A 24,968-nucleotide genomic window follows, 5' to 3' on the forward strand; every position below is an offset into this window, starting at 1 on the left:
TTTGAATAGTGGTGTGGTGTGGGTTGGGTGTGGATATCGAAGAAATCCAAAAGAAACAAATCATTCAGGCACACTCAGTAAGTTGATTGAAGTCGTAAATATGAAATTCTAGATACTCATCATAATCTCTTTACAGCCGCAGAAAGAAAAAAAAGAATTTGTAAGAATCAAAAACTAGTCGCAGCCGTCATTTTAGAAGTTCCGGAAGATAGTACGTCAACACAGTTAACAATAGACTTGAAATGAGATTGGAATCTATCAAATGGATTTCTGATGCTAAGTTCTTCTTGCTAAGATGCAAGAGAACTTAAGAACTGCAGGCAGAGAAACTTCAACAGGTAGTACGATATTTTGTAATGAGGATTGATGTATAAAAGATTGAAACATCTCCAAGTTCAAAGAAACAGATGAAATTGCAACGAAAATTGACTTCCAATGGTCAAAAATTTCGTTTGTGGAGTGGGAGAAAACAGACAACATTATTGAATTTTGGTGCGAAGTCAGGAGCCACAAGGACGCTGCTGGAAACAACCCATTTTATGATCTTGCGGGATTCGCTCTTAAGGTTCTCTCCCTACCTTGGGCTAACGCTGAGGTGGAGAGAACCTTTAGCCAAATGAATATAGTAAAAAATCCATTAAGAAATAGAATGAGCGATCCCGTATTAGTATCAATTTTAAAAATCCGTGCTGGGTTAAAGAGGATGGGAAAATGCTGCAATGAAATAAGCCTTCCACTGCATATCCTTGGAAAAATTGGTACAAGTGCAGCGTACGAGGGAGAAGTGACAGTGGCAGAAGAAGACGAAATGGGAGACATTCCTTATTTATATTAAAATGATATTTTTTTTGTATTATTTTTGTGGTATTCTGTGATATTCTTCCTCTTTCAAATGTAAAAAATATATTTAAAACGTGAATGTTTTTTGGATTTGAAATTATTTTCAATAAATCATTAAAGAGCAAAAAATTCTTTCCTTAATTTCGCTCTTGATTTTGAGAAAAAAAATCAATCTTTAATGACTACTAATTTTATTATACATGGCTCGCGTAAAAAATAAAAATAAGTGTCAAACCAATATTATAAATTAAATCAATTTTTTAACCCACACAAATGAAAAGTTGTGTATGAAATCTCATTGTAAAAATTCTCATATTTTTACAAATAACAGATAAATATTCAAATTTTTGAATTTTAGGAGAATTCTAGGAGTTTTTAGCTCTTGATTTAGGAGGAACTGTCATTAAAGTGTTGGCAACACTGTTTAAAAGTGGATGGCGTCAAGTGCTGTTCTGTGTGAAGAAAAATTATAAATTTTGTGAATTTCTCAGTGTTTTGTTGAATTTTGTGTGGCAGAAACTACAAAAATGGATAATTTGAGTAAGCTACAGTAAGTATTCATTGAAATAAACAAAGTTATCAGACTGTAAATTCCATAATTTTGTATATACCGAATTCCTTGGTGTGGCCTGCAAGAATCACTTTATTTTTGTGCAATTTTCATTCTCTATAGGGCTCAAGTTGAAGCAGAAATTTCCCAAATAACCCATGAGAGCCTCAATACACTCAGAGAGCTCTGGCATGAGACTTATGAGGCCTCAATGGGGGAGGATAACTTCATGATCATGTCAAACCATGTCCGGAGTTTTTATGATGAGATAATCCAGGAAACCGTTAAGAGAAAATCTGTTATTGTGGAAGATATTCAGAGTAAGTGGTCAAAGTCTGGATCTTTAGAAAATTAGCTAATTGTTTATTGTTTTTGTGATTTTGAACAGAATTGCACGATGAAGCATCCAATTTGCGACGACTTCTGCAGATTGACTTTCAGTTGAGCCCAAAAAAGAACATTCCTCTTCACTCCCTTCGCGCATATTTGGATGAGAGTTTGAAGAACCTCCGACAGCAGTTGAAGAGGAGGAAGGATGAAATCTATGAGCTGCTTGTTGAGCAAGAGGATCTCTGTGACGGTGAGTTTTATTCGTAAAATAGGATATTTCTATTTGGCTTTTTACTAAATAACTAAAGGAATATAGGGGAGAGTAGGGCAGTTCACGCAGCAAATTTTTTTTTTCAATAGGGTTAATGTCTTAATTCAAAACCATTTCCAGACGCTTTGACAGAAGATTCAACAAATTAAGTTCATATTTTTTCTGAAGAGAATTACTTAAATTTGCTCCTTAACTCTTATAATGTTACTGTGTACTAAAAATGCTTTAGATATAATTTAAAATTTCTTAAATATAAAAGGAATACGCGAGCGTAAAATGCTTCTATTGGAAACATATTAATCCAAATGGAGACAAGGGAGAATTTCTAATTGGAGACAAACAGTGTAAGTGAAACCGCGACGAAAGGCCTCCAAAACCTTGTTGAGTTGCTCCTGAGTGCAGAATTTTTCTTTTCTCCTTTCCCATCTAAAACAATAAGAAAATCTCTAAAAAAAAATCATATTTCCGGGGTTTCCTATTGACGAAGCATTTGCAGGCACTTCAGAAAAACCCTCTTTGTATTAGATTACCACATAATTTAACTAAAATTAGCCAGAAATATGACATAAATGTTAAACAAAATGAATAAACAACAGTCACCTCATTGTGTTTTTCATTGGACAACGTGGTCCATCGATGAAAAATTCGATGGTGAAAAGGTACACTTTTAATTTTTCTGAGAAATTAAGAAATTAAAATTTGTGAATATGAATGGATTTTCGGTTTATTTGGAGCAAAATTAACTAAATAATGAAACTGAGGTACAGAAAATATATAAATATAATAATTTAGTACTGTATTTATCATGAAAACAATGACGTTTCCATTTGGAGTAGCGAAAAATTTCCATTTGTGGCAGGTTTTGAATTAGCTTAATTTACCCTACTCTTGCCAATTGAATATGAACCATATTCAAACCAATTATGTTCTAAAAAATTATTTCCCAATTCCTTTCGCCGCACTCGCTCCTAAAGTGTTAAGCTCTAAGTAAACTTGGAACGACCCTAGTGGCAGCCGCTGCCAATTTTATTTTTTATAATGAAGAAATTATAATTTCGCTTGGACGCCTGATTGAATTCGTGCAGAATTTATCTGGCTATTTTTTCGTTATATAAGGTAAATGTTCCAGCGATCGTCAGTGTTCCTCGGATCGGAAGGCTGTCCCGCGTATCGGATCCCCAAAATAAAATGAATTTTTGAAAATTATTCCCTGCATTATAGCAATTATCTTTACCAAGATGCATTACGTTAGGTCATATTTAATTTACAAAACTAAATTTCTCTTCGAGTTTCCAAGAAAATTGTTATTATTTGCCTCATTTATTAAATATCTGTGTCAGAGTCTTAGCCAGAAATCCGCCATTCACCACTTTCTTAAAATTTTACAGGAGAATTTGGCAGTCAGAATATTAGGAATTATACTTTATTAAAATAATTTAGAAACCTGTGTAGATCATAAAATTAGACCTCAGTCATTATAATTTCATAATCAATGAATTTTATTAATTATCTCAGCAGAAAATATTGAAAATAAATTATTTTTTCGCTACAAGTACACTTTCTTCCCTCTGTTCCTCGTATCGACACATTTTTTTTCCTGGAAATTGCGCTCAGCGAGCTCAAATGTCATTCGCACGACTATTTTTGGTTATGTTTTTGTCGTGAGAGAATCCTAGTGAGTTTCAAAAGATCCAATATTTTAGAAGTTTCTTGTGAATACAAAGTGAAAGAATGCCAAAAAAGTTACAATATTCAAAGGAAGCTTTGCGGAAAGCATTGGATGCAATGAAGGCAGGGGAATCCGCATCGAAAGTGTCTGCCCATTACGGAGTGCCCAGAAGCACTTTGAGCGATAAGTTTTCCGGCAAACAGCCAGAAGAAAAATACGCTGGTGCACCTGTATTAAGTAAAGACGAGGAATCTAAGCTGGCACAGTGGATTATAAAACGAGCTGAAACCGGGTTTCCGGTCGTCAAATCAGAGCTGCAAGATACAGTTAGCATCTGGGTGAAAAACAAAAATCTTCAGACACCATTCAGTAACAACCTTCCTGGAAGGAAGTGGTTTAATGGTTTTTTAAGGAGAAACCCAGAAGTGTCTGTGCGAATTGTACAGAATTTGAGTGAAAGACGAGCAAAAATCACAAGAGAGAACTTGGATTCATGGTTTATGGAGGTCCAGGAATATCTTACGGAGAGGGGGCTTTTGGACATTGGACCTAATCGCATTTTTAATTGCGATGAGACGGGTTTTGAAATGTCCCCAAAGGGAGTGAAAGGCTTGGCGAAGAAAGGAGCCAAATCAGTCCACTCGGTGTCATATGCAAACGATCATGAAAATATCACATGTTTGTTTATGGTATCCGCTGATGGAGATATGGCGCCCCCCCTGGTGATTTTCGCATACAAAAGAGTGCCTGGACATCTGGCAAATACGGTTCCCAACGGTTGGGCGATTGGCCGCTCAGACAAAGGGTGGATGACGGGAGAGTGCTTCTTCGAATACGTCGCCAACACCTTTTACCCATGGTTAGTCAAAAACGAAGTCCCGCTTCCCGTGATTTTGTATGTGGATGGACACAAATCTCATCTCACTCTCCCACTGAGTGAGTTTTGCTCCAGTCATGGAATTGAGGTGAATTCAAAAGTTTTTATTATTTTTAAATCAAACTTTTACCAAACTAAAATTATTGTTTTTTAGATTATTGTGCTGTACCCCAATTCCACACATATTATTCAACCCCTGGATGCTGGGTACTTCTCCCCGTTGAAGGCGGCATGGACCAAAGAACGTGGGCGATGGCAATTGGCTCACCCGAGGGAGAGATTCAGCCGTCAAAATTTCACTCCGACTTTGGAGAAAGCTATTAGATCTCTTAGAAATAGGGAAATTCTAAGAAATGGTTTCCGCCATTGCGGCCTATTTCCCTTCAATCATCAAGCAATTGACACAGATAAAATTGTAGCAGGACCTTCCACGGTCAAACAAAGAATCATTGAATCTCCTGCCAAAAATCTTGAAACAATTTGTCCGATTTTGAGAGCTCTGAAGGAACTCATTCCAGAGGACGTTTTGAAGCAATTCCAGGAATATGAATTTGAGGAATGGAAAGGAGCACCTGAATACAGGTATTTATTTTCGGAATGGCAAAAGTTCAAGTATGAACTGGAATCAGTTCCTAAGATCGGAGACTCTCTGAATGTGGCGAAAACTCAAATTAATCAGAACGAAGAGTTCTCACATTCAGTGGAAGCTTCCTTGGAGCCGGTGCAAGGTGTCCTAGAACCGGTGGAAAGCGTCCTTATTGAGCCAGTGGAAATTATCATACAGCCAGTGGAAAGTGTCCCGGACACAATGGAAGAAGTCATGGTGCCAGTGGAAGGTGTCTTGGATCCGTTGGAAGTCGTCCTGGAGCCGGCAGAAGGCTTCCTAGAGCCGTCGGAGTGCTTCGTTCAGCCCGCAGAAACCCTCGTGGAGCCGTCAGAAGCAGTCCTGAAGCCGGTAGAAGGCGTGCTGGGTCGGGCAGAAGATGTTCTGCAATCGGGGGAAGTTGCTTTGGAGTCGACGGAAATATTTCAACATTCGATTGAAATCCAACCCACTAAAGTTGAGAACGTTTTCGATGATGTTTTATTTTGGCCAAAGCCAATAATCGATAAAAGTAAGGATGGAAAGACCAGGAAAAAGGAAAAACTTCCTATATCAGTGACGTCTGAAAAGTGGCAGGAGTATCATAGGCGAAAAGAAACAGAAAAACTAATATTAGAAGAAGAAAAACAAAAAAAGCGACAGGAAAGGCTCAGAAAGAAGTTTGAAAAAGAACTGGATGAAAAAGACAAGAAACAAAAACAGGAAGAAAGAAAATTGAAGAGGAAGCTGGAGGCCGATAAAAAAATAAACTCGAAAAAAAATCGCAAAATTTGAAGTTCAAAAAATACTGTACTAAACTAATTAAACTCGAAAATATAGAGAAATGAAATAAATAGCAAAATTTATTAAAAAAAAAATAAGACCAAATTCATTTAAAATTGTCAATATTTTTTGTCTGCCGATCCGTGGCACACCCCCTTCCGATCCGTGGAACACTGGATTAAGTCCCTTCCGATCCGTGGAACACAGTGCATTCTCGCAATTACACCTATCTTTTCTTAATTCTAGTAAATGGTCAAACTGCAAATAGTCAGATATAGTTAAATGGAATACTAATACACCAATTGGCACATACAAGAATATCAAATAGTCCTTTGAGGCTTATATTTTGAACTAAATATGGAACACCTCTCTTAACATTCCGATCCGCGGTACACTTCCCTTAATTTTAAATAAATATTAAATAATAATGTAATATGTAGAAACGTTAAAAGAACATTTTAAAAGTGTTATTGCAAATTATTATGAAGAAAAATAATGAAAATTCAGTGAATTATTGAGGTTGTAAAACGCTCGTTGAAAAATCATTCTTCTATGATTCTGATGAAGATGTAAACATCGAATGGTTATAAATTCTTAAGATACGGTGACCAAGGAGATTAAACTTCTGGTTCAGACACCAGAAAAGAACTTACTGAGGCTCCGAATGTTAAAATATAAGTAAAAATGTCAAAATATTTTTTTTTTAAATCCGAACAATGGCAGCAGCTGCCACTTGGTCCTTCCGTGACACTTTTAGTTAGGGTTCTACGAAGTGTTAAAAGAACTTTTTCTGACTAAATTTTAAATGTTAGAATCAGGCCTGCAACAATTTTAAAATAGTTTTTTTTCTTAGTCTTAGTCTTCTTAATCTTTAGGGGAGACTGGGGCAAAATTTGTCAAATCGAAAATTTTAAAATTTAATATCTTCCAAAAGAAAAGAGACCGAGACTTCAAATTTTTATCATAGATTGCCTTCGTGTTCATCAATAAACGTCAAAGGTTTTAAGGAATTCGAGCAAGGAATATAGAAGATAAAAAAATATTGAAATTTTGAACCCTGTTTTTAAAATACAAGAATTTTCTCACCAAAAATAGCATTTAGAAAATAACTTGAAAAGCACATTTCTCATTTAGATAATAAAAAAATATTCTGGATCAAGTTATAAAGGGATAAATTTCCTATCAAAATATTTCAATGAGATATATCATTAATTCACGAGAACTCGGAACAAAGCGAAAGAAAATGGCAAAAAATACCCCATGCCTGGTAAAATTTGCCCATCAGTTTTGAGAATTTCCACAAAATCATCTTTTAGAAAATTGATCGGAAATCATATTACCTTTTGAGTTAGAGCAAAATAACGTTGGTAAAGTTGTAGAGCGGTAAAATGTCTATAAGAATATGCTTAATAAAAATCATTTAGATTATCTGATAATAATAATAGTAATGTTAGCATGAAGGAACTAGGCCTTCCCTCAAGGGGATTTCTAGACATGCATTATTATTTTATCTTGTACGGGATGAGGTTGTCAGTCCCATGCCTGTGGAATCAAGTGCAGTGAAACTCACTGGATACAATCCGAACACCTTTAACGCCAGAAAAATTCCTGGTGACCTAAAGGGGATTCGAACCCGGGACACTTGCATCATAGAGCGAGTACTCCACCACTTGACCAATTGAGATACGCATTTACTAATACCTAAAAAAAAACTCAAAAAAAGCTTGAAGAATATTTTTATTTGCAATAAATCCTACAGAAAAAAAAATATTTTGTAAAAATGTTCGTAAAATTTTGTCATTTGTTCGTAAATGTTCGTAAAATGTTCAACAGGAAAACAAACATTTACGAATAAATGACAAAATTTTACAAACATTTCTTGTGTGTTTACGAACATTTACGAAAAAATGTTTGTAAAAATACAAAAAATGCTCGGCAAGAGATCATGTTACGAACAATGTTTGTGAAAAAAGTACAAACTTTTACGAACATGTTTGTGGGTTATACGATTCACGAACATTTCGTAACTCCCCCATAGGAATTCACAAACATTTACGAACATTTTTACAAAATATTTTTTTTCTGTGTGATAGCTCGTAAAAAAATAAAATATCCATTTTGACAAATATTGCCGCTGTCTCCCCTATAGCATCTAAGTCAGGAGTTCGAGCATTTCGCAAAGCCTGGGACACTGCCACCCCTTGTTTATTATTTCTTTCGTGTCTTCTTTTTCATTTAATTTCACTTTATCACTTTAAAAGAAAGACACACTCTAATTTGTATGACTCCAGCACACCTCTTAGATCAAGAAAATTTCATGAAGTCGAAATTCGAATCCCTTTCTTTCTCACATGCGTTGCATATGTCTATCTCATTCTCTCGCACTCTTCTTCTTTTCTTAAACATCACTACAAATTCAATTTAGCTCAATCGAATTTGGTATGCGAAAGAATGAGATAGTCATATGCAAAACATGTGAGAAAGAAAAAGTTTCGAATTTCTACTTCATGAAGTTTTCCTGATCTAAAAGGTGTGCCGGAACCACATTAAATTGAATTGAATTAAAACACTTGTCAAAATCTTGATTTTATGGTTAGATATTTTATTTCTTGGGAATTTAAAAATTTGAGTGTTAAGATTTGTCTCAGAATTGAGGGAGTTGTTACTATTTTTTTTTATCAATCCTAAATTCCTAAGCCCAATTTAACTCACGGTAAATGGTTGTGCTTAATCTTCTTATTAGAAAACTGTTTCAAAGTTCGATTCCTGAAACCAGAGGCATGACGTTTCTTATGTTTCCCATATGTTTGTAGCGAGCCGAAAAAACTTTTGAGTTTATTAGCTGTTTTTTGTCATTGTAGAATGAATTATCAAAAAATACAAATACAAAATAAAAGCCAATTTAATATAGAATAGGCAACCGAAGACCCTAAATAGGCAACCTACGTAGTTTTGGAGATATCTCGTGAAATGTGTAAGAAAACAGGGAAAAATTTACAATAAAATCGGTCGCATTTTTCAGAGCTAATGTCACCCCCTGGCCTAAAACTGATAATTCATGTGTGAAACTACTCCACAAATCCCTATTTTTGAAACTTACCATTTTTAAATGCCCGAATCATAACATTGATTGCAGATTTGGGGGAAGAATGTCGAGAATTGGTGGATGATCCTCTTCCAACAGCAGAAGATTTGGAGGATTTCAAAAGGTATTTGGATAAGCTCAAGGGTGTAAGGGAAGAAAGGACTACAGAAGTGATTCAGTTGCGTCGCGATATCAAATTGAGCCTTATGACTTTGGAAATTTCGCTAATAACTGAAGCTGACAAAGCTCTTGTGAATTCAATGACACTGCCCATTAAGACAGAACATCTCCAGAAATTGCGTGATATGAAGGAGGAATTCAGTTCTCGGTGTAGAAATCTTGCGACTTCAATTGATTCCACGCGAAAGAAGCTGGTGATTCTTTGGGATTATCTTGAAGTGGGAGAAGATGTGAGACAGCGTTATGCTGGATATTCGGAAATTTGTCAGACAACGTTAGATAAGTTGCAGGAAGAATTGATGAGGCGTGAAAAGGAAAAGAAGCAAAATATTAAGAAAGTTGTGGATAAAATCCGTGAAGAGATTGCTTTTTGGTGGAACAAGACACTCAAGTCTGATCTGGAAATGTCACGCTTCTCTAATTTTACTTCCGAACTCTACACTGAGGACTTACTGACGTTGCATGAAATGGAATTGGAGCAACTGAAATTCTTCTATCATAGCAATGAGAAGATTTTTGAATTGATTGAAGAGCGTAAGACCCTTTGGGATCAGATGAAAAGTTTGGAAAAGAGTGCTAATAATCCCAATCGGTTCAACAATCGCGGTGGACAGTTGCTGAAAGAGGAGAGAGAACGAAAAACAATTTCATCCAAATTGCCGAAGATTGAGAAGGAACTAAGGGAACTTGTTCAAGCCTATGAGAAAACGAACCTAAAAAAGTTTACGATGTTTGGGGAGAGTGTTGAAGAGGTTATTTATAATGATCATGAGAAAAGAAAACTGGAAAAGGAGAAATTAATGAGTGCCCGAAAAATGATTAAGAGTACAACTCCCACACACTCTCGCCTGTTGACCCCTATGCCGAGTCGCACAAATATTACAGGTTTTACGTCCATTATAAATAATAAGGCCAAAACAGTTGGAGCAAAACCGTAAGTTTTATTTTTCTATTTTGTTTTGTGATAAAATTTCAGCATGTTCTTCTTTGCATTTCAGAGCAGCTGTTCCGTCCATGAAGAGGAAAATGGGTCGTCATCCTGATGAATCTATCGCTAAGCGCAGCATTCTGAAGGAACTGGCGAGTCCAAATCTTTTCGTGCGGCCCAAAAGTGTCAAGAAACCCGTTAAACCGATTAAAGTAATTGCAACGATGCAGAACAGGGTAAGAGATTTTTTTCTTTTTCAAAATAAAGACTTTAAAATTCTTTTTTTTTTTCTCCAAAATCCGAGGAACTTACTAATTTTGAAGTATAAAGTTTAATATTAGTAATTTAAAGCATACAATATAAGGGCATTTTATTAGGAAATTAATTTACGCAAAATAAAAAAAAAATTGAATAATACGAAATGCTTAAAAATTCAGTTGATACTAAAACAAAATGTCCAACAAGATCGAATTATCGAACAATTACTCGATAGTTTCTGATGTTTCTACTACTTATCGCATCATTTACTTTTTACCGATTCCTAACCGATTCAACCCGATTCATATATTACTCAAAATATCCTCCAAATTAAGATTAGCATTTATTTTCGGACAAAAATTACTTGATTTTTCATTACTGGTTCACAACTGATTTAAACCGATTTAGGGTGAAATCACCACTTCTCGCCACTTATATTGAAATCGCTATTTTTCACGATTTGTGAAATACATGAGCCTCAAAGTTCTTTGTTAGTTTTACTGCTGCTACATATAGAGCCGAAAAATAATTATTATTCGTTTTGGATTTATGATTTTGAGCATTTTTTAGAGTAATATTTTTAGCAAGTGCATGGAATCCAATATTTCTTACCAAATATACTAAGTGTCATCAAATTTTCATCAAGCAAAATGTACCTTTTTGGATAAATAATTTGTCTATTGAATATTTAATAACACTTGTGGAATAGATAAAATTAGTATTTAGTTAATTAATATTTCATTTTATATTATTTTTATATAAAAATGACGCATGGCGAAAAGTGGTAATATTTTAGAATGATGTTACCACCTGTCGCCATCTCTATTCAATAGGCGACGCTAACTTCACTTCGCAGCTTGTCAATTGTCTAATATGCATTACTTTCTGCAATAGACCTATAATTTGATTTCTCAAATAAAAATGAAGAAAAAGCGTTTAAAGTGAGTAAAAATAAGGTGATCATGAGGAAAGAGAAATACTGAATGTATTCTTTGCATAATATTGCTCAAAATAATTGAGTTTGAACCTTTTTAAGTGGGTGGCGAGATGTGGTTACAGAACTGGCGAAAAGTGATAAAAAGTGGCGACGAAGTGGTTATTCTTGCATTGTTAATAAAAATAAGTTTTTTAAGTAGTTCAGCGTTAAATTCTAAGACTAATGTTTTCACGAATCAAAAGCCAATACATCTGAGTAGTTTTCTGTCAAATTTGAGTTATCTTGTAATAAGAGTTCAAAAGTTATAATAAAATTAATTCCTCTTTTTCCTAAAAATGTCGATAAGTGGTAACTCCACCCTATAATTCACTCAATACTTTGGCCAAAACACCTTAGGAGTGATATAATCTAATTATATCTAATATAATTAGTTATCCGTTACAAAACAGTTCGGGATTATTAAGAATTCCAAGGCCTTTCCAACCAACCGAAAGTTCGTTTAACCCTTTAACGACGATTGGGACACCGGTGTCCCATAAAGAAAATAATTTTTCCTGACCACCTAAATTTATTTTTTTCTTATGATTGTACATAATTGTAAAGTAGAAGACTGAAGGAATCTAGGATATTTTTTGTAAGTCTCCAGCTATTTGCTGTATAGTAAATTTTTAAGCTAAAAAATGACGAATTTTTAAGTTCTCATATTGAAAATTGATTTTAATTATTTTTTAAAATTCCAGTTTTTTTAAGCAAAATCCTTTTGGCAATAAAAACTACAATACTCATACGTAATATTTTTCATTAAAGCGAAAAATATTATTCATTGGTATTGAAATTACGTAAATTTTTGGTTTTTTTGTCCCTATCGTTCATAGAAGCACAAAATACACCGAATTAGACTCTGTTGGACTTTCCAAGGTTAGATGTAAGACTTATCATTAATTATGTTTCTCAGTTCAATTTTTATTGTTAATTTTTAGTTCGTAAAGCGTCTTGTCGTTAACGGTTTAAAAAATTAAACTATTTTTGGTATATTTTTATCTTGTTGCACTGTCACGCCCAATTTTTGCATTATACTGGCATTTTTATATTTTTTATTCACTTATCTGCAAGATGATTGTAAATTCTAAGAAACGTGTAGAAAGTTAGAAAAAAATCACTTTCTTCGGCTGCAACTTCTGTAATACAGGCTTCAGACCTAAGGCCTAACTTCTCTAAGTTTTACACATTTAAGATTTTTGAAAAAAAAACTAAGTGAGGATTGGATTACTAAGGGCAACTGATCTATTAGATTCTGTAAAACCAATAAAATTGGATGCTATTTAGGAGTTCGTGACCTTCGGGAACTGGGCTAAGGTCCTTGACACACTTACGACTTAAGCCAGAAGACGGCCTAGCGGAAAATAATAGAAATGTGGTTTAACCATTATTTCGAATATAATTACGCTAAGCCGTCTCTCGGCTAATCCTCAGGTCTGTCAAGGCCCTAAATCTCTAGTCTAAAGGCTGCTTAATGTTGAAAGCACATGATAAAATTTTTTTTTTTCTGAGTTTATTCATGAATATGAATACATAGATTTTCTATCAAAATTGAGATTACTGATAGGTTATATAGGGTAAGTGTACCAAATTCCGGTCAGCTTGCAAGTTCGGCCACATTTTTTGAGGCCGAACGAAAGGAACTATGGAAATGAAGGTGGCCGGAATAGCCAACCAATGCTCTGTCTATATTTTTATTCATTTTAAAATGTATTAAGAATGATTTTGGAGAAAATAAAGACGATAAACTGTCTACAAGGTTCCAAGCAACACTCCTTATAGAAAAGTAACAAAAAAATCAATTTGTATTTAAAATATTTCATTTCAAAATTACTTTGGTGCCTGCATGCAACTATGCCGAAATTTGGCACTATAGAAAATCAGAGAGAAAAAAAGGGTAATTAGGGTAAGTGTGCCAAATTCCGGCCAGCTGGCAAGTTCGGCCACATTTTTTGTTCCTCAAATTTTTAAGAATTTTTACTTTTTGCATACTCGAGAGATCATACAATGCAAAAAATATCGCTTCGACGAGCAAGATGATCTGAAAAAGGCATTGGGAAAATTCCGCAAGGGAATGGGAATGGAGATGGCCGGAATAGCCAACCAATGCTCTGTCTACATTTTTATTCATTTTAAAATGTATTAAGAATGATTTTGGAGAAAATAAAGACGATAAACTGTCTACAATGTTCCAAGCAACACTCCTTATAGAAAAGTAACAAAAAATTAATTTGTATTAAAAATATTTCATTTCAAACTTATTTTGGCGCCTGCATGCAACTATGCCGAAATTTGGCACACTTACCCTAATTTCTCACTGATTTTCTATAAATCTTTTTATCGAAAATTGAAATATTTAATTGATTTATTATCAAGTTTTTGAGGAGGTGTCTCACATTCCACACTGCTTTGTCCAACTTTCCAAACTGTCTCGCTTTAGGCAAATGACCCTAGTGCTTTATTTAAAAATCATGTGTTCTGACTGATTCTGCTCTAAAATATTTAAGTTTTTTTTATTTACATCGATTTTTTTTAGAATGGAAATCGCCGCAGCAGTGGTAAGCAAAAAAGATTGAGTGGGAAATTGGTGGCCAGGGGCATTGCTCCACGCATTAAGATAAACTCTCAGACGGATTCAGATTCAATATCTTACGAATGTTTTGAGGTAAAATTTAGATGAAATGATGAGGGAGAAAGAATATTAAGTGAAATCTTGTATTGCAGAGTTACTTGGGCGATCGTTCACCTTGTCGATCATCTCTGATGAAAAGTCCTGTGAAGAAAAAGAGTCCGACTCCATCGCCGAGCAAAAAAACCAAGGACCTGCCTATAATTATGTAAATTTATGTTTGATGTTTAATGTAAAGAGCGCAATTTGTGTTTGATCTTCTTTTTAAAAACCATCTCACAAGTATTTCAAGTTTAATCTTAAGACGATAAGAAGGATAAGGAGCAATCATGCAAATCTAAAAGAAATATAATTAAGACATCTGGAAATGTTCAAAAATTATTTTATTTTCATTCACTAATTGAGGTTTACATTTCTCAGGAGAAAATGGGATCAGATGGGAGTTTCCAGTATTCTGGAAGATAAGGTAATTTACCAACTGGATCTGTACTCCAATGATGGATTCTGCATCTTAGGGTAGCTGTTTCCATTCCATTTATTTTAATTGTTACGTTGAATTCTTTGTTCTCTAGACTCAAATCAGGACCTTTGATGGGTGTTTCTGGGATTGTGATGGATTCATCAGTTGCATAGTATCCGGCTTTTCGGAGGGAAGCACGAATGTGCCACTTCTCAATTACCCAGGGCTCATCTTTGTTCATGACAATTGGCAAAATTTTTCCCTCGATCATGTTGATGGTCTGCAAGAAGGCTCAGTAAAGAGAATGTTCAGGAAAAGGATATTTCAGAAAACTTACTCTTTGAGCAAAGGGTGAACTGTGCTTCTCAGCTTCCGGTTGGTCAGAGTCTCTCTTGTATTTCTCAAGATTTTTTTCCGTCTTGTAGACAGCCAGTCCAGGAAGAAGGAGCATATTGTGGGCATATCGAGATTTCACGGATACAACATCCCCTTTATGACCAAGGCCCTCAACGAATGTCGTTAGGACAACTTCTATATCCTTCTTCTTTCGAACTTCTGTATCCTCCACGAAATCGTACACATAGTTACGTGGTCTCAAGGCTCTCGGTGGTTCATTCTTCTTGTGAAGACCCGGAGGCCAACGTCGTTTCAGGATAAAAGTGTTCTGGAAGGCGAATCATTTGGGTCAAACATAACCTCCAAAATCTGCATTTTAGATAAAATTACCCTAGATTGCTGGAGATTTGGGGAATTTACTCCAAGAATATTTGCAGTGTATGCTCGGGGAATACATAAGAGTGATCTTAGCATATTTATTGCTGCACTTTCACTGATTTTCCCTTTTTTCAGCAAGGAATCCTCCCGCAATGTTTTTCTCTCAAATTCACCACTTTACACTGTTAAGGAATTATGCGTGGTGAATTTCTTCAAAATCAGCTGATTAGTGTTTTTCCTAAAACAAGCGAAGTAAATAAATTTGGTTTTTATTGCTTCCACCCTTTTATTGCTCTATTTTCTGCTTGTTAACTTAATAATACTTTTTAAAGAGTTTTGAACAAAAAAAAGTGAAGGTTAAGCAGTTTTAATTATTGTAAAAATCCTAAATCAAGTAAGTGTTTACATTTTGTTTATAGGATTTTTTTTGCAATCATGCTCGCTATTGAAGCTATCTGAGATTAATGTTATCTTGTTGAACAGTTGTCTGCCCACCTAGTGATATCAATATCTTGAAGATAAATTTGAAATATTTATAAGCTTTTTTGCTATATTACTTACTGAATTGCCAAGAAGAAACCCATTTTGTGAAGTTCCAAATTGAACACGTATCAGTTTTTGGTGATTTTCCATTGGTTGCTAAGGATAAAATTTTGTCCTATTTGGTGTAATATCCAGTGCTGTCCAGCAAAATCATGTCCACGACAACGAAACTCGCTGCTTTGAGGAGCCTCATGAAGAAAATTCCCTCCACTGGAGAAGCAATTGATGCCTACATCATTCCTACGGATGATGCTCATCAGGTGAGTTTCTATCATCCAGAATAAATGCCCTGAAATATCCTAATTGCCCCAAATATCTCAGAGTGAGTACATTTGTGAGCACGATGACAGACGTAGCTATATTTCTGGCTTCGATGGGTCTTCCGGAACTGCTGTTGTGACCTCAAATGAGGCCTTTCTGTGGACAGATGGTCGTTACTATGATCAGGCAAACAAGCAATTGGATGTCAATTGGACCCTGATGAAAGATGGTCTTCCTACAACTCCAACAATTGGTGCCTTTCTAGCAAAGTCCCTGGCTAAAGGATCTAAAGTTGGTGTAGATCCCAAGCTGATTTCTTTTCGCACCTGGACACCCATGAAGAACGAACTCGAAGCTGCAGGTTCTTAACAAAAAACCCCTTGCTTGTCCATATTTCCTCAAGCCTTTCTCTTCCCAGATTGCAGCCTTGTACCTGTCAGGGAAAACCTAGTGGACGCCATTTGGACTGATCAGCCACCTCAGACATCCAACAAAACCATTGTCCACGAGCTGAAATTCACTGGAGAGACTGTGAAGAATAAGCTCGAATCCATCCGGACATCATTGACAGAGAAAAACGCCGAAGCCCTTGTCGTGACTGCTCTGGATGAAATCGCATGTACATTCCCCCTCCAAGTTATTTCCCTGGTCAGTTTCTCAGTAACAATTTCTTGCAGGGGCCCTAAATCTCCGAGGTTCAGACATCCCCTACAATCCAGTGTTTTTTGCTTACCTCATCATTACCCTTGACAAAGTCTTCCTCTTCATCGACAAAGAGAAACTCCCGGAGAATTTCTCGCGTCATGAGACGGAGAATGAAGTGAAGATTGACGTGAAGCCTTATGATCAAGTTGAGTCGTTCCTTGTTCAATTGGTTGAGCAGACAACAGGTAAATTCTGGATTTCACCAACATCCAGCTACTGCTTGAATCACTTGATTCCGGAGAAGAGACGAGTTCAGGAGATTACGCCAATCAATCTCCTTAAGGCAATTAAAAATGCCACAGAAATTGAAGGCTTGAAGAACTGCCATATCCGCGACGGCCTGGCCCTGTGTCAGTACTTTGCCTGGCTCAGTGATGCTGTGGCCAAGGGAAAAGCTGTCGATGAGATTTCCGGTGCGTCTGTACTGGAGGGTTTCCGGGCAAAGCAGGACCATTACATGGGACTCAGTTTCACCACCATCAGTTCTTCGGGACCAAATGGGGCAGTAATTCACTATCATCCGGCAAAGGAGACAAATCGCCCGATCACCAAGGATGAGATTTATCTTTGTGATTCTGGAGCTCAGTACAAGTAAGTAACGTTTGTGAATATTAGGGGAGACTGGGGCAAAAGTCACAAAACGGATATTTTATTTTTTTACGGACTACTCGAGCGCTTCAAAAATTTCTAATTAGCGCAGTTTCATAGGAAATTTATCGCTCTACAACTTTGTGAAAGTAATATTCCTCTATTTTGTAAGGAAATACGTTTATCGGGCCGATTTCAAAAAGGTAATTTTGTGATCATTCTCAAAAATGCTAAGGCAAATAGTACCAGAGTACCTACCAGACAATGGGTACTGTCATATTTTGATTCGCTTCATTACGGGCTTCCGTAAATTTGAAAAAAATACCTAGAGGACATATTTTCATAGAAAATTTATTCATCTACAGCTTTGTAAAATAGCGTTTTCTCTGCGAGAAAAGTGAGAAAATGCGAAAAGAGCTTTTCAAGCTATTTTAGAAAAAAAAACACAAGAGACTGCATATCGTTTGACCAATACAAACAACAACCGGCGAGACATGGTAATGATGTTTCTTTTCGCCGTGACCTGAGGCATCAGAAATTGCTTCGCTTTTTGTTACTTTTTGTCTATACCTTTTGTTACTTTTTACCCCAAGTGGCCATTTTTAATAAAAGGATTTCTGGAGAAAAGAACTTTTGTGAAATTCTAAAATAGATAGCGGATTCGTATTCAAAAAATCCAAATTATTTAGAAAATATTCACCAATACATCAATTTTGGAAAATAAGTAGGTAATATTTGTTATCTTGTGCAAGGAAAATATTTCAAAAATAGGACTAAAAATTTCGATATATTTTATTTTCTAAATTCCTTGTTCGAATTTTAAGAAACTTACGACATTGAAGATGGTCTATGGAGTCTATCTATAGAAAAAGAATTGAGCCGCTATCTTTTTTACTTTGGAAGATATTGAATTTTGAATTTTTGGATTTGTGACTTTTTGCCCCAGTCTCCCCTAATAAATAAAATGTTACGTATCGATACAGTAGACAAGTCCAATTGGAAACACCCACATTACTGATAACCATGCTGATTATTTATTTTGATACCAAGAAGAACAAAAGGAAATTCCAATTAAAAATTCTATAAATAATTTTCTATCCTATCATTTCAAGCAACACATAATTTATTATCATGATTTTTTTCTATGTTACTTAATCAAAAATTGATTAAAAAATTGGAGGAATTTAAACTGTTACTCCTGTGAGCTTAAAGAACTTCCTTTATTTTAAGATATATCTTAAGAACTAAAGATAAAGGGGTGGCAAAGCGTCCCAGGTTTTGCGAAGTGCTCGAACTCGTGACTTGGATGCAATCCCTCAAAAGTACTCCCACAAAATAATTTTAAGAGTAAATAAATTGATTTTCGGACAAAAATTACTTATCGGTTTATAACCGGTTCATTACCGGTTCACAACTGATTTGAACGGATTTATAAATTACTCAATACATTTCCCAAAATAACTTAGGTCTAATATAATTTAATTTCGAAATAAAATTGGTTATCGGTTATGCACCGGTTAAAAACCGATTGGAACCGGTTCAGTTTTATCGGAAACTCCAAGACCTTTCCAACGAGCCCAAAAATTATCCCATTCGTCTGGTAAATGCACTCTCTAGAGCCTTTTTTAAACTTTGATCTTGAAAAACAGGTATTAGGAATGATTCAACGTTATTTTCACACATCCAAAAATGAAAAAAATAGCACGGCGCGTTTTCCAGCAATCCCAAAAGACATGGTTTTGGAGGGGTGGGGTGGGGTGGGGGGAAAATGAGGGGCATGTTAACGATCCTTGGGTCAACATATGGAGGGTGCCCCTTAGGTCCCAAGTCGCTATCTCTAACCGTTTGGTCTCTAAAGCTGGCGACAGCCGGACGGGCAGATGGACATACGGACAAACAGCGTGACGACTTTTCTCAGAAATCGTCTGAAACGCGAAGATTTGTTGAGAAAAGTGGTTTTCGGTTTTTCTATTCTTTTTCTTCTATCCCGTGCTCTTCTTTTTCTCCTTGTCCATCTGAAACAGTAAGGAAATCTCAAATAATGTTCTATTTTTGAAACGGTTCCAAATTATCCTATAGAAGTTGAGAAAAGTGATCGTGAAACGAAGAAAAAATTTAAAGGTTGTTACTGCTCTCTCTGTGGAGTTCGAGCAAGGCAATAGAAAAGAATTGGAAATGGTTAAATAGATTGAATTAGAGCAATTAGCGGGTATTAATTATAGGTGCTAGTACCTTGTTAGTGTTAGAATTTTCTTTCGGGTCAAAAATTAAAATAGTCTTCTGGACTATTTTTTAAAGCCATATGGAAAATAATGTTAAACCACAAAATATTTAATGGTATCGAAAATGGTTCCAATGATTTTTTTTATTTTTGAATATAAGGTAAAGTGTCCTCGAGTCGACAGATTCCTCGACTCGACTCGACCGGTTTGTCAATATTTGAATATTCGATGGTGAATTGCTATAAAATTGTCACTGATTCGTATTTACTTATGAAATAATTGACCTATTATAATGTTAGATCATACGCCAAATATTAGTGCAAATACAAATAAATTGAATAAATAACTCTACCGGTCGAATTGAGGAACTGCTCGACTAGAGGGCACTTTACCTTATTTTGAGAACAGTTTACGCGAATATTTCGCCCTAATAAAAAGAAACCATTTTGAATTTTTGAAGATCAAATTTCAACCTTCTTCGTTAGGCTTAGGGTAAGATGGGGCAAATTGGAATCATGTCTAATTTGGAATTTTGAGATTTCCTAACGGTTTTAGATGGCAAAACAAAAAAAAACAACGAAGAAGTAGTCCAGAATGTAAAGTCTTATACTTTTTTGTGGTTTTCTTTTTTTCTTTGACCATCTACAACAGTGAAAAAATCTGAAAATTCCAAAATATAAATGATTCCACCATCTCTCCCTTACTTATCAATTCATTTGATCAAATTTGGATTTTTTGGAAGGTCTTTAAATTTCGTACCTAGCTCCCCCAGCTCCATTAGTACTGGATTTTTAAATAAGGGAGATTGGAGCAAAAATTTGTCAAAAACGGATACTTAATTTTTTTCTAGAGATTTTAGAAACTTTAATCAATTTATACTGAATTTATTCTTATGGGAAATTTACTGCTCAACAATTTTCCTGAAGCCAAGCTTTTTGAGCCATTTTTCAAAAATCGGAAATTCTCAAAACTGGGGTAAATTTTGTATGATATGGGATAATCTGCGACATTTTCATATCGAAAATGTAAAAATATCAAATTGATATATTGGTTCCCCTGCAACTTCAAAGTTTTTTTGTTTATCCAAATGAAAGAGGTAATAATAAATAATAATAATGCTGGCACGGCATTCCATGAAGAAACAAGGCCTTCCCGCAAGACAGAGGTTACTTCTTCTGGTACGATCTTCTGAGTGATTTATGAATCGTTTAGAATAGGTAAACAATAAATGATGCGAAAGTACTTTTGAGGTATAAGCTGAGGTGGGGCTAATTTGAGCTGTGGGGCTACATTGTTATACGTAACTGGGTTTTAACTTGATCTCATTTGGATAGACGAAACAATTGTGGATCTAAATAAAGTATTTGTTAAGGCCAGCTTCATTTAGAAATAGGCGAAAAAATCGAATAACAATGTAGCCCCACAGCTCAAAGTAGCCCCATCTCCCCCTAGTATCTAAATCACGAGGACGAGCATTTCGCAAAGTATGGGACGCTTTACCACCCTTTATTTCTAGTGATTCCAACAACGGTTAACTGGTTTTCAAAAACCGGTTAACCACCTTATTTTGGAGACGATTTCAAAACCGGTTTTTAGAGATGAAACCGATTTAAAACCGTCTATTTATAAAAAAATATTTAAAATTTCTTTTTCTTGAAAATCAAGATACACTGCAAAATATTTCCTTGACTTTAGAAGGGAACCTGAAGTGCAATATGATTCTAAGTGTCATTTGTAGTATGGTAGTATGTTAATAATATATGAAGGGTAGCTGTAATGGGTTTCATGTACGTTTCTTCCACTCTTGAAAACAATTATTTGCTCAAAGATTATCGGAAATTATTTCAGGACCTCTTCACTTGAAAATATATTATCTTTTAAATCTTAGTTAAATATTTACAAGACTAAAAAATCAGTTGTTGCAAAAATACTGAGAAAAAGATTGTAAACGATTTAGTACAATCTTGAAAAATATTGTTTTATGCGGAAAAGTAATAAGATGTTTACCTCCCTGTCTTCATATAGATTTTTATTAAATCTTGCTGTATTTTACCTACATATCTTTTTAGATCCAAATTCACCAAGATTGTTACACAAATTCTTGTAAAATTTTTGTCAAAATCAAGTATTTATTAGTTTCTCAACCGATGGAGTAAAAAACAACAAAGATTACCTTTTATTTTATTTCTTTTTTCAAAATATCTATGGAATTTTTTCTATGAAATTATTTGTGAATTTTGTGTAAATTATAATCATGATTTTCATGATGTATAATACCAAAAATTATGCAACGGTATGTTTTCTGTAGAGAATGATCTAAAAAATTGACGTTAGAAACGATTCCCGATTGAAAAATCTGGATTTTTTGATGAAAAAAATTTTTTTTACAATATTTTTACATGATTTTACAAAAAAAAACTTTATAACAAGTATTGATAGCGAAAAATCTTGGTTACTATCTTTCCAATATTCTTTTTTTATATTTTTGCGAATATTATTTTTCTTCCATGATTCAAATTGTCTAAAATTAAGTTTAACAAGTCATATGATTTTAAAAATAAAAAGGAAAACTCTTTCGGTTTGTTTGTTAAAACATTCTCTATAAAATTCTTTTTTTTCATTTTCCAAGATCTATAATAAAATTTTTAAGTATTTCCTTATTAAAGGTAGTCAAAAATGATAACGTTTTTAACCAATTTATTCAAAAAAAAAAATAAATAAATTGTATGAAAAATAGTTATTTTTACGGAAATCTACGTTGCATTAGCTTTTCCACCGTACAATATTATTCGAAAAACTCCCAGTAATTTTCCTGAATTCTTAAATTTCCTGAACTATTTTAAATACTAAATAAAACAATTAAATAAATAAGTTCTAAACTAACTGAGAAAAATAATATATTTATGTGTTAAATATTACATCAAAGTTCAAGTTATGAAAAATTGCTCAAAATTCCATAATCTAATTCTAAATTGGAAACCGGTTTTAAGCCGGTTAATCGGTTTCAGACCCTTCCAAAACCGGTTATCTGTCTATCCTACCCGGTTATTTGGAATCACTACTTATTTCTGAAATAACGTGGTAGGGGGAAGTCGGATTCCTTTGAAATTGGGTTTTTTCTCCTATTTTTAAATGGGCACTCAATTGGTCAAGTGGTAGACCACTCGCTCTATGATGCAAGTGTCCCGGGTTCGAATCCCTTTACGTCACAAGGAATTTTTCTGGCGTTAAAGATGTTCGAATTGCATTCAGTGAACTTCACTGCACCTGATTCTACGGGGCATGAGACTGACAATCTCATTCCGTACAAGAAAAAATATTAATTCATGTCTAGAAATCCCCTTGCGGGAAGTCCTTGTTCCTTCATGGAATGTTGTGCCAGCATTATTATTATATTATTTAAATGGAATTACGGCTTATCATAATGTAATTTATCTTTAAAATTGGTTTACAGAGCTAAATTATATAATGATAAGATCTAGTTCTATTTAAAGATAGAAGTAAAAAGTTCAATTTCAAAGGTACCCCTTTTCAAAAATGCTCACTTTCCCATATGAAATGGGGCCGTCGATGTGATTACAATCGCAAGTATATCTCTTGAAAATGCACGTGCATTAAATACATTGCTGTGAAGCTTACGCAGGGTATTAAATCACATAATTTTAGAAGAAATTGACTCAAAGTATACAAAAGCCATAACAAGTGTTCCGCGGCTTTTATTGACTCGGATAAGATTGAAACATTTTTTTTTCAGAGATGGAACAACAGATGTTACTAGAACTTGGCATTTTGGAACACCAACAGCTTATCATAAGGATTGCTTCACGCGTGTCCTCAAGGGACAAATCACCATTGCAACAGCAATATTTCCTAGAAAAGTCAAAGGTCAAATGCTGGATAGTTTGGCAAGAAAGGCTCTTTGGGATGTTGGATTGGACTATAAACATGGAACTGGCCATGGTATTGGACATTTCTTGAATGTTCATGAGGGACCCATGCAGATTTCAATGCGCGTGACTCCAGATGATCCAGGACTTCAGGAAAACATGTTTATGTCCAATGGTGAGACTTTTTAATTGGAAATGGATTTTTTATAGTAAGGATTGCATTGATTCTAAATCTTCATATCTTTGTATCTTAGAACCTGGATTTTATGAAAGCGACAATTTTGGCATTCGTATTGAAGACATCGTGCAAATTGTGAAGGCAGATATAGCACGTGACTTCGATGGACGAGGAGCTTTGGCTTTTGAGACAGTTACAATGTGTCCCATTCACACGAAGATGATTGATGTTTCCATGCTGACGGAAAAAGAGGTGAGTGATTAAAGATTTTAGAGGGAAATCTTGTGGGTTGATAATCAACCTATATATTCTTATGTATAAAAAAAAAATTACAGAGAAAACATCTCAATGATTACCATAAGCGTGTCTTTGAGACTCTTGGACCACTTTTGAAGAACATCAACGATGACTTCACTTATGAGTGGTTGGCGAAGGAGACGCAGCCGATATAATTTTTTTTTTATCAATGACGGCATTTAAGTCACACAAACTGTTTTTTTTATTAGAGCAAATGAAATACAAATATGTGTGATTCACTATCAAAGTTTATCTAAAGGATTATTCATATGGCGCTATGTTGTGCATTTTGGGGAAACACCTCGCAATGATATTTCAATTGTGGTTGAAGATAATGAATGGTGAATTTTTTTTTATTGCAAATGATAACACTCAAAAAATATTGTTATCATACATCATCTTATCGTGCGTAGAAATAATCAGGTGTTCACCGTTTGGACTATATTTTGCGAAATCAATAACAACTCGCCGTGGGTGGATTATGTATCTCTGTCAAACAACTGAGTCACAGCCAGATAACATTCGATCATAGGTATTTTATTCTGCATTCCATCGATAGATGCGGTCATATGTACTTTAGTAAAAAATGTTGCAAATTAATGCAATTTTTGAATTAAAAATAATTTATCAGACGTTATTTTTTATTGGAATAAAAAAGGCTTGGAATTTTGATACCATTCAGACTCAAAGAAAAAAAAGGGTTAATCTTAAAAGTTTAACCCTTTAAGGACGAGAGGGTCAAAAATCGAGGGCCCGATTTTTGACATTAACTACAAAATATTAAAATTAAAAAAAAATATCGTCTAGAGGAATCTGGAGTAAAGTGTGCCTAAATGGGCATTCTATATTTTCAAGAGCTTCGGAGAAATCAGAGATTTCTAGTTAACATATTTTTATAGAATATTTACCGAAATATAGTTTTCAAGCCATATTCTAAAAGTTAATTGATAGTCATGGGATAATTTTTGAAAATTTGATTCCGTTTATTATTGATTCACATAAATAAAGGAAAAATAAACAAATGAGCACTAAAAATTAAATTTTACCAATAAAAAAATAAAATTGACCAGTGAAATATTAAATTTGATTAGTAAATTATTTAAATTTTGGTCAGTAAAGAGCTTAAATCCTTACAAAAATGATTCTAATTCATA

General features: G+C 34.6%; 3 protein-coding genes across 3 annotated transcripts; 2 read left to right on the forward strand and 1 right to left on the reverse strand.

Annotated features, from left to right (window-relative positions):
* Positions 1–1,259: 1,259 nt before the first annotated feature.
* LOC129803335 (protein regulator of cytokinesis 1-like) lies at positions 1,260–14,337 on the forward strand. Its single transcript, XM_055849802.1, has 7 exons — positions 1,260–1,390; positions 1,514–1,710; positions 1,779–1,970; positions 9,040–10,102; positions 10,167–10,332; positions 13,867–13,995; positions 14,055–14,337. The coding sequence occupies exons 1-7, from the start codon at positions 1,368–1,370 to the stop codon at positions 14,169–14,171; spliced, it is 1,887 nt and encodes a 628-aa protein (XP_055705777.1). The 5' UTR covers positions 1,260–1,367; the 3' UTR covers positions 14,172–14,337.
* Positions 14,326–15,320, reverse strand: LOC129803764 (39S ribosomal protein L9, mitochondrial). Its single transcript, XM_055850549.1, has 3 exons — positions 15,146–15,320; positions 14,757–15,083; positions 14,326–14,699 (listed from the first exon to the last, which is right to left on the reverse strand). Exons 1-3 carry the CDS (start codon positions 15,227–15,229, stop codon positions 14,376–14,378), a joined length of 735 nt encoding a protein of 244 aa, XP_055706524.1. The 5' UTR covers positions 15,230–15,320; the 3' UTR covers positions 14,326–14,375.
* A 2-nt stretch (positions 15,321–15,322) lies between these two features.
* On the forward strand, positions 15,323–24,061 carry LOC129803336 (xaa-Pro aminopeptidase ApepP). Its single transcript, XM_055849817.1, has 8 exons — positions 15,323–15,527; positions 15,812–15,936; positions 15,998–16,298; positions 16,356–16,556; positions 16,615–17,233; positions 23,207–23,514; positions 23,594–23,769; positions 23,853–24,061. Coding segments are annotated over exons 1-8 (1,848 nt in total). The 5' UTR covers positions 15,323–15,526; the 3' UTR covers positions 23,970–24,061.
* The last annotated feature ends 907 nt before the right edge of the window (positions 24,062–24,968 follow it).

The sequence above is a fragment of the Phlebotomus papatasi genome, chromosome 1 (assembly GCF_024763615.1).
Source record: "Phlebotomus papatasi isolate M1 chromosome 1, Ppap_2.1, whole genome shotgun sequence".
NCBI classification, from domain to species: domain Eukaryota; kingdom Metazoa; phylum Arthropoda; class Insecta; order Diptera; family Psychodidae; genus Phlebotomus; species Phlebotomus papatasi.